The sequence below is a fragment of the Carcharodon carcharias genome, chromosome 1, assembly GCF_017639515.1.
Source record: "Carcharodon carcharias isolate sCarCar2 chromosome 1, sCarCar2.pri, whole genome shotgun sequence".
NCBI lineage: Eukaryota > Metazoa > Chordata > Chondrichthyes > Lamniformes > Lamnidae > Carcharodon > Carcharodon carcharias.
In genome coordinates this window covers 176286465-176299082 of record NC_054467.1, presented here as the reverse complement: position 1 = coordinate 176299082, position 12618 = coordinate 176286465, and the positions used below count along the sequence as shown (strand labels likewise).

The 12618-nt window shown below is 41.2% G+C and overlaps 1 protein-coding gene across 3 annotated transcripts in view; it reads left to right on the top strand.

Moving 5' to 3' along the window:
• LOC121283038 (vasculin-like) overlaps positions 1-12618 on the top strand; it is a 224055-nt gene that overhangs the window by 195486 nt on the left and 15951 nt on the right. For all 3 annotated transcript variants that reach the window (XM_041197025.1, XM_041197014.1, XM_041197004.1), the window contains one exon: positions 557-724. In XM_041197025.1, the coding sequence (XP_041052959.1) occupies positions 557-724 (168 nt within the window). The remainder of the gene's footprint in view (positions 1-556; positions 725-12618) is intronic.

The following is a 12618-nucleotide window of genomic DNA, read 5'->3' as shown; positions in this document are numbered from 1 at the left end:
GTCAGTGTTTTGGAAATCATATTTTGTGATTCGGCCATTTTCCTGCTTAAAAACCAATTCATACCACGCTGTGGGAAAGTGAAAATCTATCCTCAAATCTTTGTTGTTTTATCATAATTTTGTATAGTTATAGGTTTTCCCTCTTAAGCATTCATCACCCATGGTTTACAAGTGCAGAGGTAATGTGTTTCTCAAGTCACATATTAGTGTTACATTAGTTCATATGACCTATCCATATTATTATTGTCATTTTAATTTTAAAGCCTAATTTTCCCCAAGTGGTGTATCTTTTAGAAATGTCATAACAGTTACAACTTGTACACCAAATTGTGTGATTAAACCCTACCTGCTTACTGCTTCCAATTTACATTTTATGGAAGTATTTACTCCAGTTTGTGACATTTTTCTGCTGTTTTGACTGTATTTCCATCAGCTGACTCAAAATTGTACATGTAAACACCAATCAGCAGAAACAAATGCATCAGTAACCTGTCACATGTTGAATGTGCTCTATATTATTTTTGAATTAATTTAATGATTCAATTTATTTAAATAGAGTAGTCGTTCCAATTCTTCTTCACCAATTGATATAGCAAGTCAACCTCGTATGTTGAAACTGACACGCATGCGCTCTGACAAGAAAAGTGAGTTTCTGAAGACTTTAAAACAGGACAAATCTGGCGAAGGATATCTTGATGATGGAGACAACATGGATAAAGAAAAGGTAACCATGTACTCAGATGATGAACATGTTCCAGTTGGCATAATTTGATATTGCTCCTTTTAGTTTCTGCTGTATTGCATGTTAATTTGTTGGTATTGCTATGTTATTACCACACCAATGTCATGCATCCAATGATTTAACTGTTGCCTGTTTATAATACTGTACATGCATCTTTCATTAGGTTGACAGATAATTACTGGGTGCTAGCCAATCAAAATCTTGTGTTTTCAAACTTTTTTGAGAGGTAGTCTTGTCCATTTTTTTTTAAGTTTTGGTTCTCTTAGTTGTAAGTTCACAAGATAAAGGGTAATAACAATACAGGCATTTATTGTGGATTGCAGCACATATAACCAAGTGTTGGAAATGCCTTCTTATTTGCATGTGTGAAGAGTACAATGTTTGAACGATCCCATTCCTAATTTGTGGGCATCAGACTACTTACATTACATTGTTTTTACTTTATCAAAAGAACATGGATTTTTGGAAAAAGAAATAGCTATTGACCCAGAAGTTTCAGTTATGATGGTGGTGCTTACCATCATTACTGTGTAAAACAGACAACAGGTCCTGTGCATCTAGTTAAATGAAGTTCAGGCCCTGTTTCTCCATAGGGTGAGTTTGCAGTCTTCTCAGATGTCAGTTCACTGATTTTTGTGTTGATTGTGTGAACTTCATCTTTTTACAATCTATTCTTGTGTAGGAACCAGTGAAAAGGTTGGGCCATGTTTATTGCGGTGCAATTGAGTTTTTAATGGCGCACTAAGTCGTAATTACTGCTGAACGACCTATTTAACTCTGAAAAGCAAATTTTACAAGTGTGTAAAGCATTATTCCCTTGAATATCATTTTAAAATTTCATGATTTTATTTTACTTTTTAAAGATTGTTGGTTTTATATTTCAGCATCTACCTTAATCCCATATGTTTGTCCTAATTTTTATCTTGCTTTGATGAAAATGTGAATTATAATCTATGCTTTATACTTACTGGTTTACTGCCAATGAGAATTCTTCAGTCTGATTGGCTGGTTAGTCTGCTTGATGCCTGCACTGTAGCTGTCTGCCCTAGATCCCTATAGATAGCGCCAGATTCATCGTTATATCAACTTAGAAGAAACTGATGCTCTACAGGCTGCTAAATCTTTGTGGGCCGCTTTTCTGGAGGTCAGCAGTAAATGCTATCCTTTTGCCATTGACTGCAAAGTCTGCAAAAATAGGTGGCAGCGCAAGTTGATCAGGTGATACATAAAGCATATGAGCTAATTTAGTTTCTACATAGAGGCATAGAATGTAAATGCAGAGAGGATCATACTAAAACTTTAGAAGTCACTGGTTAGATCAGTAAGCAGGAGCATTGTGGACTAAACTGGGCATTTCAGGAAAGAAGTTCACCAGGATGTTAGGAATGAGGAATTTCAGTTATGAAGAGAGGTTGGGAAAGTTAGAGTTATTTTCCTTGGAACAGTGAAGGATAAGAGGTAGCCTAATAGATGTTTTAAAGGTGATAAATGATTTTGATAGCATCGTAATTGGAAATTACTTCCTCTGGTGAGTGGCTCAATAACCAGAAGCCATAGGCAAAAAAGAATTGGGAAAAGATCCAAATGGGAGATGAGAAGAATTTTTTTACTTAAGTTGTCGGGACCTAAAATGCTCTACCTGAAAAGGTGGTGGGAGCTGAATCCGTGAATAATTTGAAAAGGGAGTTGGACAGGTACTTGAGGGTGAGGACCTTAAGAGGGTTAAGGACAAAAAGCAGGGGATGTGGTACTAAGTACAACTTTGAAAGACAAACAGAAAATGCTGGAAAACCTCAGCAGGTTTAGCAGCATCTGTGGAGAGAGAAACAGAGTGAACAGAGCGAAGATGAGTCATACAGACTCGAAGCGTTAACTCCGTTTCTCTCTCTACAGGTGCTGCCAGACCTGTTAACGTTTTCCAGCATTTTCTGTTTTTATTTCAGATTCCCAGCACTGCAGTATTTTGCTTTCATCTTAGCTCTTTGAAAGGGCCAGCACAAGTATGACAGGCCAAATAGTCTCTTCCTATGCTATAAGTTCCTATGATTCTATTGATATAGCTAAATCAGTAAATCTATAAAACTATTTGTATGGGTGTTCTGATGAAGTTAAATAATACTGAGGCATCTTGCAACTTGAGTAATGTCTTTAGTTCCAATCACCATAATACAAGGAAAACATCCAAACCTTGGAACGAGTGCTGAGAAAAGTCATAAGACTGATCTTCAGTGTCAGAGTTATGAGAAAAGGTTTGAAACATTCAATTCATCAGTCCTGAAAGATGGTAAATAAAAAAGCATTATAAGGCTCCAAATAGAAAAGAAAAGTTAAACTGGAGCACTTTTTCAAGTTAAATCATGTTTGCAGAGCAAAGGGACTTAGGTAAAAATTGCTAAAAAGCAAGTTCGGAATTATTTTGTATAATCATTTTTACACCTTGATTTAACTCTTGAAATGGACTGCCAAATAGGGTAGTGAAGGCTAAAGTTGTAAAATAAGAGGCAAATGATGGGATCATAAATTTTTATTGGAAAGATCAGCTAAGTGGGCTCCTAATCAGTACACTGGGTACAGTACAATGATGGCAATGTATTGGCCGAGTAATCCAGACTCCTGTACTAATGACCTAGAGAGCATGAGTTCAAATTCCACCATGGAAGTATCAGCATCTGGACTCAATGTTTTTTAAGTAATGAATAAAAAGCTGATATTAATTTTTTCAGGGTTAAAAAATAATAAACGAGAGTGACTAGGAAGCTATTGTCATTACAATTAGTTCACTAATGTCCTTTTAGGGAGGATGACTAACTCATAGGTCTGGTCTAACTGTGACTGCTATCCTACCCCAATGTGGTTGACTCTCAACTGGTCTTTGAAATTCCCTGGGAAGCCATTCGGTTGTATCAAACTCCTACTAATGGTTCACAAAACAAGCACCTCATCTTCTAAGGGCAGCTACAGATGGATAATAAATGTCGGCTTTGCCATGTTTCAAGAATGAATATTTTTTAAAATATTATCTTCTGGCCTCCCTGGAGTTTGAGATTTTGTTGTCAACTATTTGACTTGATAGTTTCTTAATCTTCAGTTTAATCCATTCTTAATCTTGAAAAGTTAAATTAGATCACTTTGCTCAATTTGAAATAAAGTTAGTAAATGCTGGAAATACTCGGCAAGTCTGACAGCATCTGTGGGGAAAGAAACAGGATTAATGTTTCAGGTCTGTAACTTCATCAGAATCGGAAACAATTTGAAGTGTAATAGGTGCAAGTAACAGGAAGGGTGGGAAGAAGAACAAAAGGGAAGGGTGGAGAGTAGAAGAAATTAAATAATAAAAGCATTCTTGATGCAAGACCAAAAACAGCTATAATAGAACAAGTAAAGAAGCAAAACATATGTCTAGAGGAGGTGTGACTATCAGGATCCTGAATTGCTGCATCTGAAAGCAAAGAGAAGGAAAAGCAAAATTAAAGTACAAACCAACAAAGAAAGAGGAAACAAAATGGGGGCAGAAGTTATGATCTAAAACTGTTGAATTCAGTGCTGAGTCCAGAGGGCTCCAGAGTGCCCAGTTGAAAGAAGAGGTGCTGTTCCTCAAGCTTGCATTGAGATTCATTAGAACATTGCAGAAGCCGAGGTGAGAGTAACTGCAAGGTGGAGAATTAAAATGGCCATGCCTGTGGACTGGGTGGCAGTGTTCTACAAAGCATTCACCTTGTCTGTGTTTGGTCACCTCAATGTAGAGACCACGTTGTGAGCAACGAATACTTCAAGTAAATCGCTGTTTCACAAGGAGTGTTCGGGGCTTTGGACAGTGAGAAGGGAGGCGGTAAAAGAGCAGGTATTACATATCTTGAGCTTGCATGGAATTGCTGTGGGTTGGGGAGGGTTGTGATGGAGTTGGGGATGTCAGACCAACTGAGGTGTGGACCAGGGTATTGCAGAGGAAATAGTCCCTTCTGGATTCTGAAAGGGAAGAAGATGGTTGATTGTAGCATCACACTGGGGGTGGTGGAAATGGTGGAGGATGATTCTTTGAGGTTGGTGGGATAGAAGTTGAGTACAAGGGAAACCCCAATCTTGGTCCTTGGACTTAATGGGACCAAATTGACCTTTCCTTTTAACTCAAACTTTTGCTAACAGGAAATCATAGTTGTTACCCATCTCTGTCACTTTCCAGTTGTTCATTTTCCAAATCCAACTGCCTAGCCAATTCCATACACTGAAACAATGTAACTTCTTTAGATTTGTAATCTTCTGCTAATATTACAAATTCCTTAATTGCCTTTCTCTCAGTGGCAATTTGCTGGTTAGTTCTGTACATTTATCAGTAACCTGAAAGTATTGGCAATGCTGTAGCCCTGTTCCATTTTTAGTGTCACCAGTTTTTTTTTCCCTTCCCTTCCTCTCCACTGCCCCACTCTCCACATATCTCCTCATTTAAGGTTGTTTTCCGTGCTGTGGTGCAGATCCATTAATGAACATTGACAGAGTATTTGCAGCCAATTTAGTTGCATGGGGAATGTAGCTGAGCACTAATCTCTTTTGTTCAATGTCTAGAAATGTAGTTTTAGCAGGGTGTTGCTGACTAACAAGCAGCACAAATTTTGTTCCCCCTAATTATGGAGGAAAAAAATTGACCAATTGCATCAACGGTAGTACTGTTATCATTAGGCATTCCTTGATGTGATATGTAAAGATCTACATATTTCTGAATCTGCCGCCTTTGTTCATCTTTGGTGTGGGAAATGCAGCAGCCAATTTGTGTATGGGCAAGTCCCACAAAGAGGAATGACCAAATAATCCAAAGTTCAGAACTGAATACGATTGACAAGTTAGATTTTACCATTAATGATCCAGCAAAAGGAATCAATTATTCCCTTTGCACATACAAGGGTACCAAAATGTTGCACAAATGCCCAACTCTTCCCATGCACACTCCTAATGTGAATGCCCTGATACTACATCAGTTTGAGAAATTTCAAAGTTCCAGCAACAGTCATAGCTTTCAAAAATTCCTATTTGATTGGAACTAAAGTTTGACAACAGGGAAGACAAATGAGTGAACCCCTTTGCACACAGCAGTACTTCCAGATTTACAAATCATCTCAAAACATGCAGCAAGTTGTTCAACGTTTTTCACACTCATATGTGCAAAGGGAATAACTGATTCCTTTTACTGGACCATTAATGGTAGAATCTAATTTGTCAATCCCATTCAGTTCTGTACTTTGGATTATTTGTTCATTCCTCTTTGTGTGACGTGCCCATACACAAATTGACTGCTGCTTTTCCCACACCAATGACTGCACTTCAAATGCAGTTTTGTCATTGGTTGTAAAGAGCTTTGAGACATTCTGAAGTTGTGCAAGGTGCCACTCATTCAAGTTATGTTTACTCCCCAAGCTTATGTAATATCCCAGAAACATTACTAAGGATCTGATCTAGAGAACGGGCTCATTTTGTTGGGCCGTTCACAAATGCGTGTTGAATGTATTTTTCTGTTGGGAATGTTCTAGAATATTTGATGCTACGAACATAGAACCATAGAAAAGTTACAGCACAGAAGGAGGCCATTCGGCCCATCTTGTCCATGCCAGCCCAAGGACACCCAGGTGCCCTTTCTAATCCCACCTTCCTGCACCTGGCCCATAGCCCTGCAGCTTACAGCACTTTAGGTGCAGATCCAGGTACTTTTTAAAAGAGTTTAGAGTTTCTACCTCTACCACCAACTTGGGCAGCGAATTCCAGACACTCACTTCCCTCTGCGTAAAAGAGTTCTTCCTCATGCCCCCCCTACACCTTCTGCCACTTATCTTGAATCTATGTCCCCTAGAATTCTCCACCAAGGGAAAGAATTTTATCCTGTCCACTCTATCTATTCCCTCAATTTTGTACACCTCAATCAAGTCACCTCTCAGCCTTCTTTGTTCTAAGGAAAATAACCCCAACCTATCCAATCTCTCTTCATAGCTACACTTTTCTAACCCTGGCAACATTCTTGTAAACCTCCTCTGCACTCTCTCCAGAGCTATTACGTCCTTCCTGTAATGTGGTGACCAGAACTGCACACAATACTCCAGTTGTGGCCTCAGCAGTGTTTAATACAATTCCAACATTGTATCCTTACTTATATATTCTACACCTCTGCCAATGAAGGAGAGCATTCCCGTGAGTGTTCATAGATTTAGGACCATCTCTGATTACTTCCTTGTATTGCTCTCCGCCCGTATCCTGCTTCCCCTGTCTCATACCTCCCCCCACCCCCCCAACAAAGAAGGCCCTACTTCCTTCTGTATCCACAGCTGGAAAAACAACTGTTCACCCAACTTACTTAGATGGCACTCTCAAATTTTCTATTGTCTCACCTTAGGACTTTTGTTCACTATGACATTCCTGCAACTACCAGCCTGCTCAACTGCACCCTCGTAACCTTTTAATTTCCCAATACCCAATAAAAACATTCCTTTCTCTTTCATGCTGGCCATTCCCCTGGTATGGCCCTCGTCTCTACCCTCTCAATTCCAAGGGATGCAGACTTCAATGGCTATGGTGCACAAGTAGTTTGACCATTCACTGCCAGATCTGGCTAGATCGCCATAAAGCACTCATCTGCAAAAATTATTCCAGGATCACCTGGAATACAAAGTTAACCCTTGGCTTCTTCTCTTTTGTAAACCATCGTCTTAAATTCCTCTTCCCATCTTCTCCACTCTCTCCTCCAATGACAAGTGCAAGGAGCTTATGGATTTCTGTGTCCCTCAGATTGAGACCACCTGATCAGATGCTTCTGTTATGCAAAAACAGAATTACCTGGAAAAACTCAGCAGGTCTGGCAGCATCAGCAGAGAAGAAAAGAGTTGAATTTTGAGTCCTCATGACCCTTCAGCAGAACTGATTTTTCTTTACAAGGAGAGGGTTGAAATATAAGGTGGTGGGGGTGGGGGAGGGGGGGGGGGGGGGGGGGGGGTAGGGTGGGGGGGGGGGGGGGGGGGGGGGGGGGGGGGGAGAGAAGTGGAGGGGGAGGTGTTGTTGTAGGGACAAGCAAGCAGTGATAGGAGCAGATGATCAAAAGATATCACAGACAAAGGAACAAAAGAACACAGAGGTGTTGAAGTTGGTGATATTATCTAAACGAATGTGCTAATTAAGAATGGATGGTAGGGCACTCAAGGTACAGCTCTAGTGGGGGTGGGGGGGCATAAAAGATTTTAAAATAATGGAAATAGGTGGGAAAAGAAAAACCTATATAAATTGATGATTACTTCGGTGCTGCTTCATGCTCTCATCGCGACTTGGAAAATTTATTAATTTTGCTTCCAATCTCCACCCCTCCATCATTTTCACGTGGTCCATCTCTGACACTTCCCTTCCCTTCCTTGACCTCTCTGTCTCAATCTCTGGTGATAGACTGTCCACCAATATCCATTACAAGCCTACTGACTCCCACAGCTACCTCGACTACAGCTCTTCACACCCCGCTTCCTGTAAGGACTCCATCCCATTTTCTCAGTTTCTTCGCCTCCGTCGCATCTGTTCCGATGATGCTCCCTTCAAAAACAGTTCCTCTGACATGTCCTCCTTCCTTAACCGAGGTTTTCCACCCATGGTCGTTGACAGGGCCCTCAACCGTGTCCGGCCCATCTCCCGCACATCCGCCCTCACGCCTTCTCCTCCCTCCCAGAAACATGATAGGGTCCCCCTTGTCCTCACTTATCACCCCACCAACCTCCGCATTCAAAGGATCATCCTCCACCATTTCCGCCAACTCCAGCATGATGCCACCACCAAACACATCTTCCCTTCACCCCCTGTCGGCATTCCGTAGGGATCGTTCCCTCCGGGACATCCTAGTCCACTCCTCCATCACCCCCTACTCCTCAACCCCCACCTATGGCACCTCCCCATGCCCACCTGCCCCTTCACTTCCTCTCTCCTCACCTTCCAAGGGCCCAAACAGTCCTTTCAAGTGAAGCAGCATTTCACTTGCATTTCCCCCAACTTAGTCTACTGTATTCGTTGCTCCCAATGCGGTCTCCTCTACATTGGAGAGACCAAACGTAAACTGGGCGACCGCTTTGCAGAACACCTGCGGTCTGTCCGCAAGAATGACCCAAACCTCCCTGTCGCTTGCCATTTTAACACTCCACCCTGCTCTCTTGCCCACATGTCTGCCCTTGGCTTGCTGCATTGTTCCAGTGAAGCCCAACGCAAACTGGAGGAACAGCACCTCATCTTCCGACTAGGCACTTTACAGCCTTCCTGACTGAATATTGAATTCAACAACTTTAGGTCTTGAGCTCCCTCCTCCATCCCCACCCCCTTTCTGTTTCTTCCCCCTTCCTTTTTTTTTCCAATAATTTATATAGATTTTTCTTTTCCCAACTATTTCCATTATTTTTAAATCTTTTATGCACCCCCACCCCCACTAGAGCTATACGTTGAGTGCCCTACCATCCATTCTTAATTAGCACATTCGTTTAGATAATATCACCAACTTCAACACCTCTGTGTTCTTTTGTTCCTTTGTGACATCTTTTGATGATCTGCTCCTATCACTGCTTGCTTGTCCCTACAACAACACTCCCCCCTCCACTTCTCTCCTCTCCCCCACCCCACCACCTTAAACCAGCTTATATTTCACCCCTTTCCTTGTAAAGAAAAATCAGTTCTGCTGAAGGGTCATGAGGACTCGAAACGTCAACTCTTTTCTTCTCCGCCGATGCTGCCAGACCTGCTGAGTTTTTCCAGGTAATTCTGTTTTTGTTTTGGATTTCCAGCATCCGCAGTTTTTTGTTTTTATTTTTTGCTTCTGTTATGCCCCTCCTTTCCCATAACCCACTGGGCCAAACTTTAAGGCTTCCCCCACCTTAAGACCTGAACTTTCTTTTTCCACTCCCACTTCCTCTCATGCCCTCTCTGAACTCATCTTTTCCGTGAGACCATCGCCTGCTCTTTCAACCCTATTCCCACTAAATTACCAACCACCCAACTTGCCTTCCTTGCTGCTCTATTAATTCACATTGTTAATTTTCTCTCCTCTGCCTCTCTTGAAGTCTGCTGGCATCACTGCTTTCCTCAAAAAAAATCCCTTGACCCCACTATCTTTGCAAACTACTACCCATTTCCAAACCCCCTTTCCTCTTCAAAGTTCTTGAACATGTTGCCTCCCAAATCCATGCCCATCTTTCCTGGAACTCCCATGTTTGTATCCCTTCAATCAGATTCCTGTCCCTGCTGCAGAACCAAAGCTGCTTTTATGAAAATCATAAATGACATCCGATGTGACTTTGCCAAAGGCAAACTATCCCTCTTGTCCTCCTCCTGCCTGTAGCCTTTGACGCAGTTGATTGCACCATCCTCCTCCAACACCTTTTCAGCCTTACCCAGCTGGGTGGGACTTCACTTGCCTGGTCCCGTTCTTATCTATCTAATAGTAGGCAGAGAATCACCAGCAATGTCTTCTCTTCCCATTCCTGCGTAGTTACCTCTGGGGTTCTATCCTTGAGGCCCCCCCCTTCCTATTTCTCATCTAAATGCTGTGCTTCGGTGACGTCATCCAAAAACACAATCATTTACCACATTTAAGCTGATGACACCCAGCTCTACCTCACCATTGCTTCTCTTGACTCTTCCACATGTTCTCTAAATTCTCAAACTGCACATCCGGCATCCAGTACTGGATGAGCAGAAATTTCCTCCAATTAAATATTGGGAAGATCAAAGCTAATGTTTTTGGACCCTGCCGCAAACTCCATCACCAATTCCATCCCTCTTCCTGGTCTGAGGCTGAACCAGACTGTCCGTAACCTCAGTGTCATATTTGACCCTGAGATGACCTCTCAGCCATATATCCACGCCATCACTGACCATCTATTTCACGTTAGTAACATTGCCGGTACCCACCTGGCTTAAGCTCATCCACTGCTGAAACCCTTATCTGTGCCTTTGTCACCTCTAGACATGACTATCCTAGCGCAGTCCTGGCTGGCCACCTACATTCTTCCCTCCATAAACTTGATGTTATCCAAAATTCTGCTGTTTGTGCCCTACACACAACATTCACCCATCAATCCTGTGCTCACTGACCTACACTTGCTCCTGGTTAAACAATGCCTCGATTTTAAAATTCTCAACCTTGTTTTCACCTCCCTTCATGGTCTGATCCTGCCCTATCTCTGTAATTTCCTACAACCTTCTGAGATTCCTGCGCTCTTTTAATTCCAGCCTCTTGAGCGTCCCACATTTTAATTGCTCCACCATTGGTGGCTGTACCTTCAGTTGCCAAGGACCCAAGCTCTGGAATTCCCTCCCTATACCTCATTTTCCTTCTTTATGATACTTCTTAAAACATCTCATTGACCAAACTTCTGGTCATCTGCCCTGATATCTCCTTATGAGACTCAATGTTATATTTTGTTTTATAATGTCTCTTTGAAATGTCTTGGAATGTTTTATTACATTTAAGGCAATATAATAACAAATTGTTCACCTTCCCCTCGCTTACTACTGCAGCTCTTTGTGTTCCAAACTGAAGCCAGGTATTCATTGTGAAAGTGAATGCCCCTATTAACAGTTGCCAGACCTGTACTAACAAATGCTGGACTTTTCTTTTGGTACTCTGTTACAAATCAATGAAACATGGGTTTTTAAAAAAGTTTACAAAATACGGCACAATTTAATTTCCAGGAAAATAAACCAGCAATGAACTTGAGTCTGCTTAACTTGGTCTTCATTATGCATAGAACATACCTTATGGTTTAATTTAGTAAATATTTTCATCGGCTAATATGATTTTAGTAATTTATTTAGCTTGGAAGTATAAAACCATAATTAAGCTACCTTTGTGATTGCTTGTATTAATGCTAATGAACTTTGAAAAAAGGATTATGGCTGTGAATTTCCTTGGCAGAGCAGGAACAGCTCAGAGAAAATTCTTGGCATAATTGCTTGTTAGGAAATCGGGTGAGGGTTGACCAGGAAGATTAAACAAAGGCTGTGAAAAGAATTTGGAGTGCAAGGTGCTGAAAATTCTAGTGTACACCTTCCAATTTACCAATGAGAGAGGCGAAATGTCCCTTTTGAAGGTCGTAGTTGCATTATTGATCCACATTCAATGTGTACTGTTTAAATCTTTAGTTTTCATCCCAATAACTTTGTGTGGTGAGGTGACTAATCAAGAAGGGTATGCAGCTAATTTTACACCTTACTGGTGTGCTGCAGAGTGGAGTATATTTTATGTTGGGGTATAGGACTTTCCCTTACTTCCTGTGATTATACCTTTGAGAAAGAATGCAGGATATCCAAAAGCGCTTTACAGTGGAAAAAGTACTTTTGAAGTGCAATCTTTTATAATGTAGAAAATATGGAAGCCAGTTTGTGCACGGCAAGCTCCCACAAACAGCAATGTAATATTGACCAGATGATCTGTTTTAGTGATATCAATTGAGGCTAAATATCATCTAGAACACCAGTGATAACTTCCCTGCTCTTCTTCGAAATAGTGCCATGGGATCTTTTATGTCCGCCTGAGAGAGCTGACAGGGCCTCGATTTAACATTTTATCCAAAAGATGGCACAACCCACAGTGTAACACTCCCTCAGTACTGCATTGGAGTGTCAGCCTAGAAATTTGTGCTTAAGTGTCTGGTCTGGATTTTGAACCTTTTGACACAGTGGCGCGAGTGCCATCATTTGAGCCATGGCTCACTGTTATCAGTAGATGTTGGTGTATCTATTTCAAATTAATTATTGGTTTTCCTCCATCTACTTTGAGGGAGTATATTTTCCATCACCCGATAGAATTATGTTTTCTTCTCTAAATAGAAATCGTTATTGACAAAGGCTTGCATCATATACTCTTGTGCTACAAATGG